The sequence below is a fragment of the Alligator mississippiensis genome, chromosome 5, assembly GCF_030867095.1.
Source record: "Alligator mississippiensis isolate rAllMis1 chromosome 5, rAllMis1, whole genome shotgun sequence".
Classification (NCBI taxonomy): Eukaryota; Metazoa; Chordata; order Crocodylia; family Alligatoridae; genus Alligator; species Alligator mississippiensis.
Genome location: NC_081828.1, coordinates 13780175 through 13804096, shown reverse-complemented (window position 1 = coordinate 13804096; position 23922 = coordinate 13780175). Strand labels below are relative to the sequence as shown.

General features: G+C 43.9%; 2 protein-coding genes across 14 annotated transcripts in view; one reads left to right on the top strand and one right to left on the bottom strand.

The window, feature by feature from the left end:
* Positions 1-9919, top strand: part of LOC102568008 (E3 ubiquitin-protein ligase RNF170) — a 33202-nt gene extending 23283 nt beyond the window's left edge. For both annotated transcript variants that reach the window (XM_059727892.1, XM_059727891.1), the window contains 4 exons: positions 1612-1720; positions 5386-5459; positions 5937-6047; positions 7387-9919. In XM_059727892.1, the coding sequence (XP_059583875.1) occupies positions 1612-1720; positions 5386-5459; positions 5937-6047; positions 7387-7692 (600 nt within the window). In that variant the 3' untranslated portion in view covers positions 7693-9919. The remainder of the gene's footprint in view (positions 1-1611; positions 1721-5385; positions 5460-5936; positions 6048-7386) is intronic.
* Positions 9920-12267: 2348 nt separating this feature from the next.
* Positions 12268-23922, bottom strand: part of FGGY (FGGY carbohydrate kinase domain containing) — a 412233-nt gene continuing 400578 nt past the window's right edge. For 11 of the 12 annotated variants that reach the window (XM_019479224.2, XM_019479227.2, XM_059727889.1 and 8 more), the window contains 2 exons: positions 14389-14450; positions 12268-12499 (listed from right to left, as the gene is read on the bottom strand). In XM_019479224.2, the coding sequence (XP_019334769.2) occupies positions 12418-12499; positions 14389-14450 (144 nt within the window). In that variant the 3' untranslated portion in view covers positions 12268-12417. Of the gene's footprint in view, positions 12500-14388; positions 14451-23922 lie in introns of those variants that run through there. The other variant, XR_002087611.2, reaches the window with a different exon arrangement.

The following is a 23922-nucleotide window of genomic DNA, read 5'->3' as shown; positions in this document are numbered from 1 at the left end:
ACCAAGCCTTTTATTCTGGTACATGTAAGAACTGGCTGAAACTGGCAATGAACAACAAGAAAAATAACTGGGTTATTGAGACAGAATTTAGGACTCAGTGGGTGCACCTACTCAAGACATTTATTAAAGAGCTGCCTAATTAACTCCACAGGAAACATCTCTGTCTACATGTATGCCCCTATTAGGGCACATGAAACAAACTCCGGAGCGGGCTAGTACTTGTAAAAGTACTTGTAAAAGTACTAGCCTGCTCTGGAGGGTTTTTTTGCACAGCAGCACATGTGTAGATACTGCCTGGATGGCTGGGACACAAGGGTACTTCAATGTGGGAGCTACCTGTTGACTAGCCCAGCCCTGAAATACCCTCATGTCCAAGTCAGCCTCTCTGTAGCAATTTTAGCCCGACTGGAGTAGCCCTGGGCTGCTACCAGCTGTAGCTGTTCCAACCAGGCTCAATGTGCTGCACATGAATAAACTCCAGAGCAATATACTCTGGAGTTTTTTGTTCCTAGGTGCACATTCAAATGCTGCGCATAGGAGCAAAAAACTCCAGAGCAATAAGTCCAGGAGTTTATTCATGTGCATTAATTGCTCACGTAGAGGCGTCCTGTATGAACAGTAAAGATGGCCTAGGTCAGTTGTGGCCAACCTTTTTGGTTGGCTTGCCACGAGTTAAGCCCTCCCCTTCTCCAACTGCTGCTCTGATCCTTGCTGATCCTTGACTCCCAGAGGCATACCTAACAGTTTGCATCCTGGGGCACCAGATGGAGGCAGGAGAGCTTGAGCCTCTGGCTGTGTGGAGTAGAGCAGGGGCAGAATACTGCTGCCAGAGAGCTGTCACCACCAAGGACCAAGTTAAATCTTCTCTGGCCCTGCAATCACAGCAGTTTTTCATGGTGAGCAGGGATCCAAAGCCCTGAATTCAATAGTAAGAGGACTAGGTAGGGGTTAACTTGGGTCATGGAGAAAATGGCGGCAGTGCGCTTTTGAACTAAAACATCTTCTACGTGTTTGAGTTCAAAAGCGGATCGCCACCATTTTCTGCTCCATGACATGCATTTCGCCACTTATACAACTGCACATGATGCAGTGCTGCAGTGTTTGCATGTGTAAAAATGCCATGATTTGTTACATTAAATAAGTCATTCAATTTCTAGGCATTTCAGTTTCCCCATCTGTTAGGTGGAGAAACATAGAAAATCAGGGTCGGAACAGACCATTTAGTCCTCCTTTCTGCTCAAAGCTGGACCATCCTTGACTGGATCATCCCAGTCAAGGCTTTGTCTACCTGAATCTTAAAAACCTTTAGGGATGGAGACTCCACAACCTCCCTGGGTAACCTGTTCCAGTGCTTTACTATCCTCCTAGTAAGATAATTTTTCCTAATATCTAACCTCAGTTTTCCTTGCTGCAACTTGAGATCCTTGCTCCTAGTTCTGTCATCTGCCACCACTGATGTATCCTTCCGTGATTGCTGTAGGCCAAGTAATGGTTAATGTTAATACACTTGTTTGCAAATGAAATAGAATAATTAATAGTTAATGTAATATTAATAAATGATGTCACTGAAAATATGCATCTACTAGAGAATTTTGACTTTTTCTGTTTTAGGAATCTCTCCAGCATTGGCAACCACGTTATCACAGTGACTTCAATTGCCCGATATGTCTCCAAACAGCAGCTTGCCCAGTAGAAACCAACTGTGGACATATCTTTTGTGGTGAGTTTTCCAGACTGGAGCATATGGTGCTTGAACAGTTCAGTGAAGGCAGAACACTTGCTACTGAGATCTCAAGATCTCAGATCCTGTGTCTGTTCTCACTGGATCTGTAAGTGCTGTCTCACTAGGGAGGGAGCAGATTAAGCCCCATCTTTGTTTATTTTAAACTACTAGAAAATTAGCAACAATATTGTGTTTGTCTGACACTTTCACATTTATGAACTGCTGAAAAGGTTTTGAAATGCCCATGAAGACTTTAAGCAATAAACAGGAAACAGATCCCCATGAGGCCAGTTCAATACTAATAGGTTGCAATGAAGCCTGTGAATGGCAAATAGCCGGTAAAAGTCCAAACTGCAATAATCTATGCAAACCTCACAAACTCTGGCATTCTCATAAAGTTAAAGTTATACCTGAAAGTACTCCAAAGCTAAGAATTGTAAAGTTCAGCTTTTAATATTAATTCATAAAAATTGCACTTGTGAGACCCAATTATGCTCTAAAATATATCTATGCAGTTCCCATGGACCTTTGTAGGAATTCCCTGTGTCCATCTAAGACAGGAGCAGACAAAATACAGCCCAGGCCTTATATGGCTCACCAGGCAATTTTATCCGGCTTGTGGGCACCCACCAATTAATTGTAACCTGCCCAGCTCACACACCTTGCTCCACCCTTGTGTGTGGAAGGACCCAGCCCAACCAGCACACGCAGCTTCCAGGCGGGGGATGTTGATCTGCCCCCCTCCACCCACCACAACAAACTTACCAGCTGGAGGCAGCTGTGTCCAGCATGGTGAGGACTGCAGCCTGTTTAGTCTATGGCCGAATCTTCAGATCCCATTTGGCAAAATCGAGTCAGGATAGTGAGTCGAATCTCCAAATCAAATCACTGTCCATCTGAATTGACCAAATCCGAATTCGAAGAGAATACTTGCTGCTTCGCACAGGCCTAATAAAGACATGGGCACATCTACATGGGCACCCGATTGTGCAGTTGTTACTGTGCATTCATTTAGTACTTTTTAAAGCTGATACTGCGCAGTCCCGGTGGCACGCAGGTCATTTCCAACCCTACTGCGCAGTAGCATTGGCATCACAGTTCGTGCCTGCCGATGCTACGTTGCTGTAGCATTTCGTGTAGATGCACTCACTAAGACTGAATTTTTTTTCCACAGTAAGTCTCCACTATATCACTTTTAAGGGGCCTTAAAACAACATTTACACACTATTTACACTTACTTTAGCTTTCTTTACAGTGCCAGTTATAAAAAAAGGCCTAAGTCTTAAAGAGAATCAGGCCTTCTGACACTGCTGCTACAATAAGAAATAAGCATATTCTGGAGAGAGTTTTAGAACATATTCCTTTAGGACATCAGATATGTTGCCCCAGCTGCATCCCTGGGAAAGAACATGCTTTTCACCAGTCGATATTGGAAGGTGCAGGGACATTATGACTGCAACCTAAAAGGTGCTGAAAGACTTTTTACTACTCTGGAATATGATTTTTGCTAAGAGAAATCATCATTTCTTTCTAGACTGATGTTATGCTGGCTCAGCACAGTTTGTTCATGACCATCATCTCTATAATCTGACTCGTGGTGCAATTAAGGATTTACCAAAATCAGGGAGTAGGTCATAGGAACCAGCCATGTTTGAAAGTTGGCATCAGAGTATTTTAGGAGTCTCTGAGGCTTTTATGTACATGACTTGCTTTATAAAATGTGCACACACAGGAAAAACTGATATCCTGAATTTCTTCCAGCCCAGAACAAATATGGGACAAAAACAGATGGTTCCAAAAATGTTTCCAATAATATCCAGCAATTTATTATGCAGATTTTTCATGTAAGGAGATAGATGTAACAGTGAAGTATATTATCATCTCTGTTTCTCTACACTTTTTTTTCCCCTTTCTGTCTGTATTATTGACCCCATTTGTAAAGTGCTTCAGATCACTGGATGAGAAGTGCAATGTAAGAGCTTATTATTATTATTATTGGCATTATTTAGACTTTGTTTTCCTCCGAGTGCAGCATCATTTACCCTTTTAAGAGAAAAGCCCAACCCAGTGTGTCAAGCATGTTATAAAATACCTATATTTGTACAGAGCCAGTCCTTGTACAACATTTACCTTTTCACATCTTGAAGCAATAAAACTTGAGGGTAGGATTTTAAAAAATGTTCAGTTTAGCTCTAAATCTACTGCCACTGAAATCAGTAGTAAAACTCCCACTGACATCCATTGGAAGAGGGGCAGGCCAGTGCAGAATAGCTTTTTATAAACTCTACCCTTTAAAAAAAGTGTTTTTCTGGTTTTTCTTAAAGTGGTCAGCCCAAGGCTTTCTAGGCAGATTAACTGAGAGTTAGAGAAAGATACCATTTTATTATTATTGGTTATTCATACAGGTCTTCCCTGAGTTTTTATTTTCAGATTTATTACAGACCATACGTTCAGGAAGTTCATAGGAATACCGACCTGAGATTGAGTTAACCTGATTTAAGAAAGGGTTAACCCAACCTCACGAATGCCTGCACATGTTGGCAGTGCAGCCCTGGGTCTGCAGAAGCCCAGTTACTCACCCCAGCCCTGGGGCTGTGCTATTCCCACCCCTCAACTGCTGAACGCTCCCACCCCAATAGGGCAACCCGCCCCCACCCCCCAATACCAGCCACCCTTCACCCTACCCTGAGTTATTTACACTGATTTCCCCACGCAGCTCCACATGAACACAGGCCAGGTGCAGCAAACGACTGTACACACCCTAACACTAAGTTGGTAGAGATATTAGATAAGTTTGTGAACACAAAAGATATTACCTTACCCCACCAACCTTACTTCTCATTTATTTCCTGGACCATCCCAGTTCTATTAACACTACAATGCTTGTGTCAAATGTGATCAGTCTGCAAATCGAAAGCTGGTTTCCCTAGCTGTCAGCCTTATGCACTGAGCCTGGATGATGAAAGTCAAGAAAATCTCTGGATTTTTTGTTGCTAATTCCTTTGGACCAGCAATAACATTTCTGCATATCGAGTGCTGCTCTCAGTTATACCTGTACAATTCCACCGTCCTGATTTTACAGCTGTCCATTTTCCGGGAAGTTGCACAGGCTAAGACTGAGAGCTAAACTGAAAGTTAGTTAACAAATCTGTTGTTAATGAAGAACTGAATAGAGTCCAACAACTCACTCACCCAGAAATGTGGCAATTCCACAGAAATGGCAGCAGCCAAAGTAATAACACCCCCTACCCCAGCCTTCTACTTTAGTCGCCGAGGGCCAGTTTTTGACACCCTTATGCGTGTTAAATATGATCTTACTTCCAGAGTGGTGCTGCTATAATCAGTGGGGCTGCTCACAGAGCAAGCATACTCCTTCACATTACTCAAAACACCAACGCCTCACCTGAAGACAGCAGGTACATTTTTAAATACGCAGAAAAAGTAGATCCTCTCAGAAGGAAGGCACCCATTTTAAACAGCTGCTTTTCAAAGTAAAATCCTACTTTAAAAAACAGTTTTTAGGAAGAAAACAAAGACTTATACTGATTTTTGGACTAATGTGAAGGGGCCAGGGATTTTTAACTCCGAGAGCCTGCTGTCAAATCTACCCTACTGAAATATCCACACCCTGTGCCTTAATACAGTGATTTTATTTTCTGTAGGTTCCTGCCTAATAACATACTGGAAACATGGCTCCTGGCTAGGAGCAATCAGCTGCCCCCTCTGCAGACAAAAAGTAAGAGTCATTTCTATTCTAAACTCCTGCTTCTTAACATACAATGAAGAAGACACCTAGGTTAAGCCAGTTTTCCACAGCATCTCGAAACCCATTTAGGCTTGAATTGGACTATGGTCATTTGCAACTATTATTCGACGCCTGTCATATCAGGAACCTGTGAAGTATTAAATGGGCCTCCAGTGTTTTATGATCTTATAGTTCGTTATATCTGTGTCACAATATTCCATAAAACCTCAGACTCTTGCCAGAGGCTGCATATTGCACTGGAAAATATACACAGGTTTTAAAAGGAAGATGCAGGAAATGTTTCTGCTCAAATGAAACTGGGTAAAGGTCAATGTGATGGTGATGATATTGAGAAATACAATAAACTCCAGCATAGGGTTGTTTTTTTTTTCCCTTAATGATGCAGTGGTGCACTCCTTTGGATGGAAAGATACAGTGCTAAGGCTCACCTTTATTTTCTATCCGCAGGTGATTCTTTTGAATAATGTCTTCTGTGAAAATCAACAAGATAAGCCAAGCAAACAGATTGTACATGAGATTAGAGATTACAACAAGCGCTTCTCTGGACAACCTCGACAGGTAAGTGCTTACGTAGGCCCAGGTGGTAGACAGATCCCATTTTGTGACAGTATGGGAAATCTCTCTGCACGTTTCCCTGGTTGGCGCTTTCTAAGGAACTCTTGACACTTACAGCAGGGCTCAGCCTCTCTGTTAGTAGATGCCCAGGGCAGATGCCTTTGAGCACGGTTCACATGCAAGCAGGTGCCTCCTCAGAGGGACACATTATCCTGGGAGAGGGGAAAAACAAGCGGGGAAAAATATCAAGGGCAGAAAAACAGAACTTGAGATGGGCAAGCTGGTTTTCAGTGTGTTCACGTTTGAACCCTAGGATCTCCACCGCCTTTAAGGTTTAGTTCTGAATCAGATATGAAACCAGAAAGAAACTGGTTTCTTCTCTGGGTGCATCCCAATTCTCAGGTGAAAAACCAGGCAGGCCTACAGGGAAAATCATTCATTAAAGCCCAAATCCCAGTAAGTACAGGGGCTCCACAGGCAGCAAAACTGTGCAAAAATGAAAGCCAGATGTACAGGTGCTGCACATTCCTTGCTTACCTCACATAAAAGATAATGGCAAGGCAAATCTTCCTGTCTTCCTGCCCCTAAGGAGCAGGCCTAAGAGGACTGTGAAATGAACTTTAGCCGATAAACTGAGTACGTTCCATGAAACAGAAATTTATTTCTTCAGATTAGTTTATAAACCAGCAGGGAATTTAAATAACAATAGAAAATCCAAACATTATATTTCCTCTTGCATATTTATTCCATGCATAGTTCGTTCTATGATTTAATGAATTAAAATACTAACAGGCAATGGAAGGTAATATGAATCACTGGTTGTCTATGATGCATGAAAAAGATTTCTTTAAAGGCTCATAGTATATTTTGGTAACTGAGTACCCTGTATTGCTATTAAGAACTTTGTTCTACAGGTCCCAGTTCATGACTGGGATGTTAGTCTGAGTATAGGCTGCTAGATTGGGCCATTGGGCCAGATTTTCAAAAGCACTTTTTCAAGCGCTGAAGTCTTTTGGTCTTTCAAGGACCTGAGAGCAGATTTTCAAAGGTGCCCTTCACTAAATGAAACAACCCTGATCAGATCTTCATAAAAAACAACACCAATCATACTTTGCTCCTTAGAAAACCGGGTCTCCTATTCCGGTATCTATGTAAGAGTGAACACTTGAGAAAACCTGGCTCTAAATTCTGGAAAATTAGTGAATTCAATCAGTAAATTCCATAGTTAAGAAACTGTAGTTGAAAAAGTGTTCAGAAACTTGTCTGCTGCCTATAGACACTGCGTGAGATAGAGCAGGAGAATGTATTATCACTTCTGAGCATAACTCAATTAACTCTTTAGTTTGCAGATTACCTTTATGACATGCCACTGCTTCTACGTCTCGCCTTAAGAGGAATCTTCACCCAAGGTGGTCTGATATGGATTTTCTTCCTAAGAGTCATTGTTTGCTCCCTGGGAACCGTCATGTGCTTATCTTCTCCATTTGACATAATGCCTGAACCCCCTGGTGGAGTCCTTGGAGCAGTTGACGACTTAGTGGTTGTTTTCCTCTTTTTGAATTGCATGATAAACATTTGCCGGGAAATTGAATCAGAGGGTATAAGTATGACAAGTTCTGCGACGCAGAGTATGCTATCAGAATCTTGATCCACTCAAACCCTCATTTTTCAGGGAGCTTCCATCGAACAGTTACAGGCTTCTCAAAGACTCGGCGGTAGTGTATGATGAATTTGTTTTTGAAGAACAATCTAATGCTGCATATGGCAAAGTAAGACTCAGAGACATTTGTCACAACCAAGTCATTTGTTTCCATATGTCTTGCAAGGCTGATTTTCTATACAACTATGTATATACTGGGCTGTTTCAGAATAAATTGGCTTTTTTTACATAACTTATTTTAGCATATAGGGTATCTGAAGTGACAATGCCTGAGAGCTATACGCAAGACCTAAAATTACAAAGCAGGCACTTTATATCTGAACAGTGGGTTTTTTTATTCAACCTATTTCTATTTAACTAGCCTGAGTTTTGTCTTGGATGTAGTATAGAGACTGCCTTTTGGCCCTGCTCAACCATCTTTGCCTGGAGACTGACAGGGGAACCCTACCCTGTTCATCCTATTTGAGCTCTTACTGGTGTTTGATACAGTTGGCTATGAGGTGCTGATAATGCATTTATACATCCTGGTGGGGATTTGCAGGACCATTCTTACTTGGCTCCACAGGGAGATCCCAGATGGTGATGATGAGCAAATGCTCATTGCCTCCCAATAGCTTTCCAGGTGTGAGTCAAGGTGCTGGTTTTGACCTGAAAATCCCTTGATGGACTGGGCCCTATAAACATAAGGGATTTCCTCTTTCTTTGTGTTCTGCCATGGCCCCTGATGTCACCTGAGCATCCTCTTACAAGTGCAGTCTATGCACCAAGTTCATTTAATGAAAATACATGGGAGGTTGCTCTAGGTCAGGGGTTGTCAACCAGGGGTACGCGCACCCCCAGGAGTACTTGGGAAGGCCCTAGGGGGAACGCGCAGGCAGGCAGGGATGCAGCTCCACCACCCACCACCTTGTGCTGCCGCCTCCCAGGAGCAGGGCTGGGGGTGGTAGGGGCAAAGGCAGCAGTGCACCTGTGCCGGCCGCACAGGCACCGCCCAGCCGGCCAGACGCGGGGAGTGGGGGGAAGCTCGCATGTGGTGAACGCCGCAACCATCCATCACCCCGCGCTGCTGCTGTTCTGCATCCAGCCATGTACCACCCTCCCCCTTGACTCCCCCTCCTGCTGCTCTGCATCCAGCTGCCAGGGATGCACCTATTAAAAAAGGTTGAAAACCCCTGCTGTAGGTTGTTGCTCCTCAGCTTTGGAGCCCCCTCCCACTTGTGGACCATCAGAGCACAACCCTGGACATCTTTCAAAAGCACTGTAGTACCTTCTTATTTGGCCAGGCTTTTAGCAGGTGGGGTTAAGTGCTGTGCTATGATTTCGGGAGTTGTTTTATTTATTACTTACAATTTTACTTCAATATTTTATTCTGTTTTGATCATTTATCTTGGTTTTATCCTTAGCCACCCTGCAACTTTTCTGGAGAGAGTGGCATATAAATCAAATAAATAAACAATAGTGACATCTCAGTTCGATTGTATTCGATTTAAACCCTAACACATTTTATTACTGAAGAATTTACTAAATCAACTTCACACGCAACAAAGAAAATACAATGTCAGCTAGATGATGTCTGTAAGAGGATTCTTCATAGGGACTTTTGGGCCATCAAAACTGTCTATACTCAGCTCATCCATTGGATTACAATCTTGCAAATTTTTTATTATCATGATCTTGGTTTTATAAAAGGACATAATGTTAGCTTGACTGAAGAACACCACTATGAAACACAAGTTTTTCAAAGAGAGCAAAATGCAAAGGGACTGAAAGAACTATACAAAGTATCAAAATAAAGCCTGATCTGACTATTGTGTACATGCTCATGCAAGGTACAATTTTATTTTTAGCAGCTTCCTTGAACTCCGTGTATCTGAGTTTTAACAAAATTAACATTGTTGTTCGCTTCCTGTAGACTTTGTATGCTCCCTGTACTTTCCTTATAAGTCCGGGCACTTGTTCAACAGGCAAGATCAAGGCCAAATTTATGATGATGATATAAATAGCAGGAAGTGTATGAAGGATTTTTTTTTGCAAGTAGTTAAAATTGTTGGTATAGTGAAGAAAACTATTATTCGTTCCATCTGGACCCAACCTGTACTATATGCTTTTTGTTATGCGTTAGGAGTTAATGGACTTCACCTCACATGTATATACATATACATCTGTATATATATATATATATATATAAAAATATAAATATTTATTGTTCACAATATACTAGTTTCTAAGTGTCGTATTTGTGATTTATTTCCTTTCGCATATTTTCAATTTATATAATTTTCATTAACCCCTTGAGCTGCATGCTTTGGTTTAATATCATTATATCTGCTTTCTCTGCTGCTGGTTCTTCTTTGTTCCTTCACTTTAAACCCACACACTATCATTGTCTCTAGTTACGGCCCCAGACTTGGAAAGCTTACATGGAGCAGTCTCCCCCTAACAATGGGTACTTTGGAAAGGACAGCAATTGCTTTTCCATGAGCTTCAAGGCAGGAAGTGTATTGTTTCTTTAAAAAAGGGTTACCAGATGTTTCTGAGCACTCGCTACTCACATAAAATGATTTTTTAGGAACCAGCTATTATTTATATAATACTCTAAGCCTAATTTTGTCATCAGGTAACTCCTGTGTGCATTTAACTTGGACTAAAGAATGGAATTCCTATTAAGCCATGTGTATAAAGATGGTATTATGTTTCATATCCATAGGCTGTTTCTGTTGCATAGCTAGGGCTTAGAGCAGTGATTATCAACCAGGATGCCATGGTTGTCCCTTGAAATTCTCTCAAGGATGCCATGGGGTGCTGCACAATGATAGCACCGTTATGTGTGCAAACACGGATCACAAGATAAACTCTGAATTTTTGCACAGGAATCTATAGTGCTAAAAAAAATCTGACCCACTGTGGTGATATTTCTGGGTTCTTTGCAACATAAGAAATATTTTTCTGCATTCAAAAACAGAGGGAAAGCAGAGAGTGGCATTTTCCAAGGGGTGCCTTGAGTCTCAAATCTAAAAAGGGTGAGAACCACTGGCTTAGAGGAAGAATGGCACCAGCAGGTTGGGGGTTCATGGGTTTTCACCAGTGACCTACAAAGGAGCTACAGTTGCCTTGCACAGTCCATTTGGTGCTTTAAGCCAATGGTTCCCAACCTTTTAAGACTGCAGACTGGGAAACTGCAGACCAGCATACTGCAGACAAGAAGTGACTGGCATACTGTGGACCGGCAGCCAATCATTTTATACTGAATATAAGCCGGTCATTACTGGATTTCCGGTCCGGCAGCCAACCCTCCTGCAGACCAGCAGCCAACCCTTAAAGGCCTGGTACCAGGCCTCAGCCCGGGGCTTGCGAACCTCTGCTGTAAGGCTGTTAAGCTACTTCTGGCTATTTGCACCCTTTTTCCCCTTTCGTCAGCTACCCCCTTTGCCTTTAATATAGCACCAAAGCCCTAAACTGTTGGACACTGGTGTTAAAATAGTAGAAGATAAATGACTCATGCTTAAGTAATGCCTGTTCCTGTGAGCTGCCCTGGGCTTCCTGTGAGAATCTCATTGAAGTCACTGCAGTGCTCATATCTTTGCAGGATCAGGCCTGCGTATGTCATCCAAGGGCAGGTGTACTTTTCTTCTGCAAAGGGGGGGAAGCCAACCTGTTTGCCCCCCACTTATTCTTCTGCTTTCACTACAGACCTGAGAATGGCTCTGGTGCTGAAGCCCCACTTGAATTGTGAGCTTGTGGGACCTAGGGCCATCTCTTTGTCCTCTTCTTCTTCAGTGTCCAGCCCAATGGTCAATGAGAAGGGCCTCAGCGGGCTATGGTAACACACACGATTATGTCATATTGGGACTGCAGGCTGGGTCCCCACACTTGCTGTCATCCTGTCTGCAGCGTGCGAATGCACCAAGATACACCTGGATACCTCACTGTTGGCTACATGAGAAACAATAAGCAGGGAGTTTTATTGGCATCTGTAAAGCAGGGAAAGATACCTGCAGTATATGCATACCTTACAACTGCATCGGCATGACCTAACCTTTAAATATCAGTGCCTGAATTTTTCGCCACCTGCTCATTAAAGACTTTTCAAAAGTTAAAGCGGTCTGAGCTATCTGATGGCAAAATGTTTGATTGCAAGGATGGGGATGGAGAAACATAATCTGTCATAATCTGGAAGTGCTTTTGAAATTTGGAAAGACAGAGAGGGAGAGTCTTTAGCAGCATAGGCAGGCTGCTACAGATAGGCCCAGAAAGAAAAGCTGTCATCAAATTATCCAGGCAATATGAGTTTACAATAGAAATCCTACTTTAGTCTCAATCATAGCAGGTGCTAAAATTAAAAGGATCAACTGACCTGACAGCTTTTGAAACAGTATGTAGGGTAGATATTAAAAATGCAAAAGGACTTCACTGATTTCTTGTGCTTTCCCAGCTTGTGGCCACCACTGACTGTTGGCATGGTGTACTAACTCCTGTTTTTTAACCGGTGGGGAAATGGTCATCTGCAGTTCAGAGATGTGAATGGCTTGAGGGAAAATACCCAACATAGCACCACAAAGTGAATGCACTTGGTTATTTTTTTAATTAAAAAGAACAAAGTACAATTTTCCTTGGAACCGCATAATGCAATCAGATGAAATTACCATGAACTCCCATTTGCAAGTCTCTGGAAAAGCTGGGATGCCCGCAGTTCCCGGATTATCTGACTGTGAATTAAATGCCTTGCATGATAGCGTTATACTCTTGCTGATGTTCCACGAGTTTCAGAAACACTTCGTACTTCTTGTCATAAAATCTGTGGGGGCGGAGGGGGATAAAAAAGTTGGATTCAACACATTTGAAGCTCTACAATGCTTTACACCCCACAATATATATGTTTACTCTGCTCGGAGCAGCATCGATACATGGTGATGTTGCCTCTGTTCTAATTACAGTTTTGCAGGGATTGGAGTCCTGTGTTCTGCCAGAGCAGAGCATCCACCCAAACAAGTGATTTCAAGTTATAATTATACCTTTTATTTACTCCACACACAGCTTTAATTTTCAGACACTTTCCTATTATGCTACAGCAGAAGTCTCTGCTGCAGTAAACAGCTGCATAACCATTGACTTCAAAGGCCTTTTACCCACTTGTACCCATGAGCAGAAATTGTTCCAAAAGCTTTAATCCTTTAAAAAATGACTAATGCCTCCCGTGTACTTAGTCAAACCTTCCCTGCTCTCTGGGCTTGCTCATGCTCAGAGATACTATTACTCCTCTTTTGCAAAGAAAGAGAAAGGCAGGAGTTTTCGTCTGTGCTATTGTATAGCCTGCACAGGTTGGAGTGGGCTGTAGTGCATGCAACAGTTTGCATTCCCTTACCAGCAAGAAACTGTTTAGTTTTCTCTGTTTGAGGGTTGTTCACACTTTGGTCCTTGCTACATTTTATCACAAAGCTCATTAGTTTCCCCTTCACAATGGAGAGAAGCGTCTTTCACATAAGCTGTCAGAAAATGAAGTTGTGACTCAGACAGGCGGAGGGGCTGTTCTGAAGTGTGAATCTGGCATCTTGCTTGTCGATCCCCAACTACACCCGCAGGTGGTGCTCGCACACTTCCCTGCCAACTCTCCTGCTCTGAGCTAAGGCTATTACTACTACGGCTCACATTTAACTGGAGTACAGCAATGCGGGTTAGCCATTGTATGCTGCGGACTAGCTCCCTGTACTCGCACGTCCTGGTGTGGAGCGCGTCGAAGCACGCATCGACAATGGAAAGGTTTCAGGAAAAACGGACAGCCCTTTCATACAAAGCTGTACCTAATTCAGCACCTCACCCGGGTGAACGTGCTTAATTTTTATTTAGGCAGACATGGTTCTTTGGGTGAATCTGATCTCTTTTATTAGACCAACTTAAATAGTTGGAAAACAATTTTTTAGCAAGCTTTCGGGTTCAAAAACCCTTCGTCAGGCTGAGGAAGTTTCAGCATTTTCTATTATTTTCAACTATTTAAGTTGGTCTAATAAAAGGAATCAGATTCACCCAAATAACCTTGTCTGCCCATGTCCTTAGACTGACACGGCTACAACATACACCCTTGTAACTTTTATTTAAGCACAGTTGTAGTTTATGGGACTTTCACCGAAATGCGTTACCCAGGATTGACATTTTGCAGGGCTGCGCACAGGCATGGGCAAATGGGGCAGCCACCCGGGGACGGGACAGAAAAAGGCCCTGACAATTCTTTTCCCATTGTCTGATTATTATTATCATTATCTCTGGCGAACACTGAAAGTTCACCCAGGGCCGCCAGCAGTCTAGGTACGGTGCTGACACTTTCAAAAGCCTGTTAGTGACCTAGGAGGTCAAATCATTTCTGAAAATGGGGATTTAACCTCTTCAACCACATATGCATTATATTTTGGTGCTCTGCTTGTCACACTTTCCCGATCACTCACAGTGCAAATAGGGACACCGGCCCGGATTCTTAAAGATAACTAACAGCCCCTGAAATCACGATTTAGTTCATATATCAATTGTGATATTTCAAAAGAAGTGAGGCACCTGAATACCTTAGCAAACCTGGGCCATCGACATAACTGTGCACAAACAGGGCTAGAAGCAAGCAGGCACTTACTTCCTTTTAAATGATTTCTCAACTCTCACAGAGAGACGTATAAAAGTCAAGATTACAACCAAGATTACCTTTTATGCCTGTGGTTTGGCTGCACAACTTTCCCAATTTTTCCCATTCTCTCCATGGCCTCCTGGTAAAAGATAAACACAAGTGGAAAGGCCTGTTTTTATTTAAAATATTTTTTGACAAGAACAAGATGTTTCAAGCCCAATCAGGAGCTTACTGATGGATTTAGTTGTGGGTTAACAGGCCAGATGGCATAAGACGCATTCAGTCCCATTTTACAGTAGTCACAAGAACAAAATACTGCAAACCTTTCCGCAAACCAAAAATCAGTTCCTCTGTCTTCCAAGGAGTCTGGGGCAGAGCAGACTTTCTTTTCAGATTTATGCTAACCAAAGGAAATGTTACCCCCCATCCCTAACGTAAGGGGCTGATATCCTGATTATTCACCAATAAATATGTGTTGTAGATGAGGTGTTTTAATCACTTCTGTAAGTAGTGAGGCCAGGCCAATGTGCGTCCCCAGAGCTACTGGAACGTCTCCGGTTCTGTAATGCGGCCCGCAGCTCTCTTCACTTTCTAATGTGAAGGTGCAGGACACTGGGCTCCATCCAGATCTGCTCAAGGTCAAAGCGAATCCAGACTGGGGACTGCAGGGTCCTGCCAAAGGATCTTCTGGGCAGATTCATGCTGTAGGCTGTGGGGATACACTGGAGGGATCAGGGTCCCTGTAGGTGGATCCATCTCTGGGTCTGATTTTTTAGAATTGGTGGATCGGCACGTGAAAAGCTGTGCAGCGGTGTTAGTAAGGGGGCTGCAATCGGCTCCAACACGGGATGAAAGTATGAGGCTCTGTGTTTCTGGTCGGGCTTGGGGCCTATGTGACTTAGGGAAACAAAAGTTGGCAGGGCCTGTATTATTTCACAGCAAACAGGAGAGCTGCCACCCACAGAGAGATGACTGCTAAAATATTTTATAAAAGATAAAGGTCAGAAAAGTCTAATCAGAACGTGACAAGCTTTTATGATTTCTCAAACTGGAACCTAAATCTGCCTTGGTACTAGGTCCTCAACAGCACCGTGAAGGACATATCCGACAGTCTGCTTGGGCAAGGGGCTACTCTTGAAAGCCAGCTATCATGTCATGGCTACGTTTTGAAAAGCACTGGATAATTTTATGGTCTATTATATCTGTAGCAAAAAAAAAACAACACTTAGCATGCGTGGAGCCATCTTCAACTGAGATATCAGAGCTCTTTACAAGGTGGGCAAACAACGCCAGTGCAGTTCCCCAAATGTAGAATCACTTGCTTAAGACCATACAGGTCCCAGACCTCCCCATTTCCACTTTTAAGCCCTGCTTGGAAGGAATATAATCACATCCTAAGTGCCAGGATGTCAGTGGACTGTCAATAAGATCAGCAGGTCATTTTTTTTCTCCCCTGTGCAGGGCTGTGCACTTGGCTGGGCGCACGCTGCTTAGGATGAGATTGGTGGACCAGAAAAGTAGGTGATGTCATGTTGGCCACAGCCTGTCTTGCTGAGCCAGTACTTTAGGCTGGTTATGTTCCATGTGTTTATTCCTTTTGGTATAAATGTCTATAAATCCTTTTAGATCTTCTTATATGTTGCAGATCCAAATACATTTCTACCGCATGCTGCAAGCAGTGTGTGGGCATACATACGAGTTAGCATTTTTAAGGTTGCAAAAAAGCAGAGAGAGAAAACTTGTCTCCACTGACGTCAATGGAAAGCTCCCATTGACTTTAATGGAGCCAGGTTTCCACCGCCCTAGCGTTTCTGCTCAGAAGCACTGAGGAGTGCTCTGGGTGCACACATCCACAGGGAGGTCGGGTGAAGCGCAATGGCATTAACTGACTCCAGAAAGGACACCCTGGAGGAGACATGCATGATGAGATGCTTTCTCTTCCCATGGAAATGTGAGGGAGACGCCTTGCAGTCCTCTACCCTCCCACCAGATTAGGAGACTGAAAGGGGAAACTTGAGGTCCCTTTTGGTGCAGGAATTGTACAGAGTGGCAGGGACCCAGGGGGCCAGCCTGCCAGCCCAGGGCTGCTCCCCCCGGCTCCATGTGCTGCGAAGGGGCTTGCTGGGGCACAGGGTGCTTCAGTGCAGGGGCTTCTTGCTGGCTAGCCCCACGCTGATGTACCCTGTGCCTCAGCCAGCACCTACATGTGCACTGCTATGCACAAAAACACTCTGCAGCAGGGAAGTATTTGTATTTTACAAGTCTACCTTGCCGTGGAGTTTATTAATTTTATGCTCCCTAATAGGTGCACACATGTTGACACCAAGATGCCAAAGCGCAGTAAATGACTCAAGTAAATGTGCCCCGTCTTAATAACCATAGTCTTTTTAATAGTCCTGATGTTCCACTAACCAAGGTATCTTTTCTTCAGTAACTTTGCTGAAGAGTTTATAGTTGAGCTCATGCTGGTCTCTCTTCCTTTCATTCACAGCCTTGCAGATGACTTTAGCCCTTTTCAAAATCCTGTTGGACTCCAGTCTTACAGTAACTCCATTACAGTTTTAGCTTTTAGCACAGCAGCCAAGAGCTGCTGACCAGTCAGCCGTGAAAGAGTTCAAACCAGCTTTTGCCCAAGCAAGAAAGAAAGAGCAAGCGAGCTGAATATTAGGCTTGGTCTCTGCTGCACGTGGCCATAACTCTGGGGAAAAAAAGTCTTAATTCGGCCTTCCCAAAAACTGGGTGCACCTCTTCTTTGGGGGAGTTTGTGTTGTGAGAAAATACGGTATTAAGAAGCCACATATCCTTAATCGTTTATGATGCATTTTTTCTTAAAACTATCCTCCCACACTACAGGTCCACATGGCCATGAAAAATCTTAAATAATCACAAGTTTTATAACCACCCCCATTTCCCAGTTCTACCTAATCTGTCTGTGCCTGTGATTCATGAGCAGGTGAAACTTGAGCCTGGAAAAAGCCAAACTCTGTTCCAAAAGGGAAAAGTAATGAATCTCAAGCAATGATAATGGGTGTATTTGAAGGGGCCTAATGCATGAATGCTCACCCCCCTTTGTCAGGTGCAACACGAGTGAAACAAGGGGCCAGCTTGTCTGCTGATGTCACTGCAAGTAAGCCAGTGTAGCAGTGTATCTCGCTGCTGCTATTCCAGCTGCACCCTTACCTGTGAGCCGGAGGGAAAGGCAAAGCACAGGGGCAAAGGAGCTGGTGCTCTAGTGCATTCACTACTGGCTCCTGTTTTGCCTGCCTGTGTCACAAGTATGCTATGTGCTCACACAGGGACTCCCATTCTGACTCCCTCTGGCTCCTTCAACCATTTGGTGTTTCAAAAACCACCGGTGCCTCCTCTGGAAAAGATCTAGGCTTTAGAGATAAATGTAGGTGAAGGCAGGCTTTATTTTAAGCTGCTATTCACCCAGTAATGGAGATTTTCTGGTTTGTTCATGAGAAAGCACTCTTGCCTGCACACACCAGAGCAGATTAGCAGGGGGGTTGCAGCTTGGCACTGGGCTGCACTGCTGCTCTCTCTCCCCTGGGCCCGTGAATGACCTGCGCACAGATCCTGCCGGAGGAGTCTCCCATCATGACGCCCCATCTGCCTCTCCACTCGCACCAGGGACATGTCAGTAGATCCCGATGCAGGATGGGTCTTTAGGCTGTAAGCACCTCACATCAGACATTTCTCTTCCCACCTACGTCTGTGAAGCTTGGAAGCAAACTTCGGGGCAACACCAGCCCCATTCAACTCCCACTTGAGACAGTGGGAAACTCTGCACTGATTACAATGAGAGCTAGATCTCTGGTAAGTGCTAAAAGAGACAACAGAGGCATGAGCTCTGGGTATGCACCCTGCAGTTTCAGCCCTTCCCTAACACTTGATGCTTTTCTTTCTCCTCCAAGTTAATTTTGCCTCTTCCTTCCCAGACTTTCTCGTTTTTTTTAAATATGTTAGTTCCAGACTGAAGAATCCCGATAATTTCTTTACTGCCTCCTTTGCACAAAGCACTTCACATCTGGAACGCCAGGGCAGGGTGGGCAGGAGGAGACAGCATTAGGACAGCGGTCAGAGAATAGGTTGGGGTGTGGTGTCCTTACACAACTCCATCTAAATCAGAAACCTGGTTATGGCTGCTGCTTATTGTTTGGACTTGCTTCGCCAATCCCTATTACACAGATGAGGGATGGCACCAGAATTGTCTTTCCAGTCGATCAGGCAAATCTGTTTTATTTTAACACACATCAACATCACGTCAATTGATATTTAAGTCTCTAATCCTCCTGAGCGTGAACCACTTGTACCAGACATCATGACAATGTGACAAAAACAGGTTAAAAATAAACCCTGCAGGCGGCAGTTTTCAAATTTGCCTCTTTCAGGGTGCTCAAAATATCCAGAGTGATCCTGGTACTTGATTCTTTGTTTTTTGGGGGTTTTTTATTTTTATTTTTTGCACTTCAATAATATGTTTCGAGTCAGCTTGGCCCTTCCTGGTTTGATTAAATGCTTCACTAACAGAGGAGACTGTTTTCAGCAATTGTGAAAAGCAGAAAGAACAAAACCCTGAAAATATGAATTTATAATGACAACAGAAACAAAAGGAACATTGGGCTTGCTCTACTGAATCAGACTGAATGCCCAACCTGGTCCAGTGCCCCCTCTCCAACAAAGCCTTAAATATAGCAAAATTATACTACTGTTCAGAAATAGCTCATTTGAGGGTTTACGTCCAAATCCATAATTCCAGGCACGAAGAACTTTGCAATCTTAATTTGAATGACGCTCCAAGGCCTTCGTTTGCCAGTCTAGACCGCACAATGAATACAGTGATTTAAACACAATGAATTCTCTCTTAAAACAAAATATTTTGTAAAATTGCTTTTTAATCATTTCTTTTCTCTCTTTCCATAAAGGCAATGCTATAAATAAACCCATGAAAGTTCACATTTGATGATCATTTCTAAAGCCTGGGCAAGAGGCAAGCGAAGGGTTTATGCAGAAAAAAAGGGAGGCACTGTGGAGCATAAATAAAGGAACGCATTCATCATTTCTAACCTTTTGTTATAGTGTCAAAGCTGGGACAGATACAAGCCAGTAAACACCCTGCTTAGCAAGAAGGGATTTAGCAGAATGGGAATACCCACTTCTATATGTGGGTGGGAGAGAAAAAGGCCCAATGAACCCAATTCTCCCAGGACCGGCAATGTTTCAAAAGTGGGCAACAAACCACTGCATTTTGCTGCTAGAAAGGGAATAACATCAGTGACGTCTAATCAGGAAACTCTATTTGCTTTCAGGGAAAGTTCATTCTAGACAGGGCCAAAATCCTATTTTTAAGCATGATCCATGGTTCGACTATAAATTGAAGACTGTCAACTGCTCCCAGCACAAACCAGATCTCCCAGTGCTGTCCACAGGAGGTGTGCTGGATGCCTGAAGCCAGTCTTCTACATAATCCTTCTCTGCAGTTTCTAAGTGAAAAAAGCCATAAATGGAAGTGACTTGTATAAGCAAAAGGACAGTCAAACTCCGTAGCTTGAATCTTCACAGGGCCCTGAGAAAATAAAGCTGTAGCAGAATTGCTCACTGGCCCTGGTCACCATTTTCTAGGAAAAACACCATGGTCTTCTCTACATTACGAAGCATTAATCCGACCACTGCCTTTGAAAATCAGAAAGGTACTAAGTGAAAAATAACATTTTTCAAGTCTAAGGCATAACAGATGTTCATCAAGACACTAAAACACACCAGGAACAAGCTGGAATAACAAGTCCCAGGAGCAAAGCAGGCACTTTGGAGCCCAGTTCTCACTTGAAGTCAATGAGATGTAGCCTCAAAAGTAGGTCACGCTCAAAAATAAGACTTATATCCCGGATTCTCAGATGCAGCTAATTCCCTAACAATCACTGAACTCCCTGAATGATTTGGGCCTACGTTTCTAGGATTCCTGGGTGCTTCTGAACATTTTGTGCTGTATCAGATGACTGAGGAACTGGGACAAATGGGATTTCTCAACTGACTTATCCATGTCCTACTCACCTCAATAACCCCTGAGAAATGTTCTGAGTTTCAAGTGGTTGAATCTGAAACAGTTCTCATGTTAAATTTCATAGTAACAACAAAGCACAACCATCTATCATCTGGGGGACTACTGTACAGTGTCAGTGGTTGAAAATATTTGGCCTGTATATATGTGAGCATGTAAGCCTACCAAAAGCCTCTGGGTTTACCATGGTTCAGTAACAATCACAGCAAGATAGCTACTTCGGAGAAGGCTCCTCATCTCCAATGCAAACAGAGAGATGCATTCACATGCAAACTCAGCACACTTTGTTCGTGACCGCTGCTGCTGGTTTGCAGTGTATTTAAACCAGCTTTTCCCTAGATGGTTTTTCCCAACCTGCTTCTGTTATCTAAAAAACAAAGTGTCTAACTGGAACTGACTGAGAAGGTAGGTAGAGCAACCTCACTGTAAGGATGCTGGATGCAAGCTGCTATGCAGTTAGCTAATTTAAGTTCAGCTCAGCCCTGCATAAGAAGCAACGTTTCATAGTTGGTAGGGTCAGAAGGGACCTGAGCAGATCATCAAGTCCGACCCCCTGACATGGCAGGAAAGAGTACTGGGGTCAAACAACCCTGGTGAGGTGTTCATCTAGCCTCCTCTTAAAGACCCCCAGGGTTGGAGCCAGCACCACTTCTCTTGGAAGTTGGTTCCAGGTCCTAGCCGCCCTGACTGTGACGTAGCGCCTCCTGATGTCTAGTCTGAATCTACCCTCTGCCAGCTTGTGACCGTTATTTCCAGTCACTCCTGGTAGTACTTGGGGGAACAGGGACTCCCCCAGTGCCTGCTGGTCCCCTCTGACTAGTTTGTAAACAGCCACTAGATCCCCTCTCAGCCTTCTCTTGCGGAGGCTGAACAGGTTCAGGTCCCTCAGCCTCTCCTCATAGGGCTTGCCCTGCTGCCCCCGATCATGTGGGTGGCCCTCCTCTGGACCCTCTCTGTGCTGTCCACATCCCTCCTGAAGTGCGGCGCCCAGAACTGGATGCAGTACTCCAACTGCGGCCTGACCGGTGTCGCATAGAGGGGGAGGATCACCTCCTTGGACCTGCTCGAGATGCATCTGTGGATGCATGACAAGGTGTGGTTGGCCTTACAGACCGCGTCCCTACACTGTCAGCCCATGTTCATTTTGGCATCGATAATGACTCCAAGATCCTTTTCTGCCTCTGCACTGACGAGAAGGGAGTTCCCCAGCCTGTAGGTATGCTGCTGGTTCTTCCCCCCCAGGTGCAGCACCTTGCACTTGTCAGTGTTGAAACCCATCCTGTTCTCATCCGCCCACCCCTGTAACCTGTCCAGGTCCAATTGCAGCCTATTCCTCCCTTCTAGCATGCCCACATCCCCGCACAGCTTAGTGTCATCAGCAGATTTGAACAGGGTGCTTTTTACACCCCCGTCCAAGTCGCTGATGAAAATGTTGAACAGCGCGGGCCTGAGGACCAAACCCTGGGGGCCCCCACTGCCCACATCCCTCCAGGTCAAAAATGACCCATCCACCACCACTCTCTGGGTGTGGCCCTCTACCCAACTAGTGACCCATCTGACTGTGTAGGTGTCGACGCCACAGTCCCCTAGTTTTTTAATGAGCATGGGGTGAGAGACAGTGTCGAAGGCCTTCCTGAAGTCCAGAAAGACTACGTCCACCGTGACACCTGCATCCAAGGATTTTGTGACCTGGTCATAGAAGGCCACCAGGTTGGTCTGGTAGGACCTGATTCAAATGAACCCATGTTGGTTGTCCCCAAGCATAACCTCCCCTGCTGCCCCTCACAGACATGCACCAGGATAATTCTCTCAAAAAAGCTTACCCAGGATTGAGGTAAGACTAACTGGCCTATAGTTTCCTGGGTCCTCCTTCCTCCCTTCTTTGAAAATGCAAACCACATTGGCCCTTTTCCAGTCCTCTGGCACAATGCCAGAGCACCATGAGTGCTCATAAAGCCGTGCCAGGGGTCCCGCAATGACCTCCACCAATTCCCTCAGCACTCTGGGGTGGAGATCGTCAGGACCTGCTGATTTGAATGCGACCAGTCCCTCCAGAAGTTCCCCGACTAGATCCTCACTGACCATAGGCCTGGGTGCGCCACCCCTGGGGCCTATGGGGTCCCGGTGGGGAGGGTGACTCGGTCCCTGATCAGAAAATTGGAGGCAAAGAAATTGTTAAATAGGTTAGCTTTGCTGTCTAATGTGACCACCAGATTTCCTAGCGTGTCTTGCAGAGGCCCCACGTTGCCCGGTACCTTCTTTTTACCCCCTGTGCATTTAAAATACGACTTCTTGTTGTCCTTGATCCAGGTACCTAGTCCCAGTTAACGTGTTTGTTAATTTACCTGAGCTTATTCCTCATATACAATTCTGAGACGAGATTCATTTACACAATGGTGACAGGAGCCAAGTTAGAAGAAAGACCTACCTTTGCTAAAAACACCAACTGCTGAGGAAGATGTATTGACATGCTAAAAAAGACTGGGTAGTCCAATTTAATCCATTCAAGATGAGATTTAATGCACAGTGGTTCAGCACCTGTGCCGTGGTTCAGCACCAGCCCTTTGTATCATGGAAAACCTTCAAAATGGGGAGTTTCTATGAATGGATACATGAAGATCCCATTGCAGCCAACAAGAAAACTCCATTAACTTCAGTAGGATGAAGCCTCACCTGTAATGTCTGTAGATCTACCTGATCTACTGTAGTCATCTTAACTTCACATGAAAAAAATGTAATAGCTGCCTTACTTAAAATAAACTCAAGTATAGGAAAAATCTTCACAATCAAATTAACAGTGAATTCTGTAGGGATAAGGAAAAGGCTTTGCCGTAAACCTTCAAATCATTATATCAAATATTTAATGATTTTTTTTGCTAATAATTCTTACCAATCGGGGAACCCCCTGCAGGTCCCTTGATACCAATCAATGTATTTATTAAAAGTATTTTGTAGGTCTTTCATCACCCTATCATCTGGGTGCACTCCTTACAGAAGCTTAGCAAGGGGAAGATTGGAATGCCTTTGTGTAGAAATATTTTAATATCGCCCTTGTAAGAATTTTAAACAAGCTGCTTTTTCCTATAGTGCGTTGTGTGTGTTTATAGGAGTCTAATGAACCAGTTTTGCTTGACAGTTCAGAGATCCAGACTCTACATTATATGTTTACAGGAGTCAAATGAACTTAACTACGTAACACAGCCCCAGATTACTCTCCGGTGGTATATGACTATGCAAAGAAAGCATTTGAGGGACCATATATGTTATTGCTGGTCTCCTTTTTTTCTCCAGTTTGTTTGGGTTACAGGGGCAGATCTTGGCAGAACATTCAAAGCCTGAAATCTGGAACTCAATTCTTTGTGGTATGTGGACTCCAGCACGCCAAGATTCAAGTAACATGATGCATAACTACTACAGCTAGACAAAAATTTCACGCCTAGGCCCAAAGTGTGTGATAATTTGGCATTTCGGTGGCTTCACAAACAGGCATACAATTTCACATAACCCTGTATTTTCCCCTTGTCTTGTTCCAAGAGGTGTGTGTTTGGAA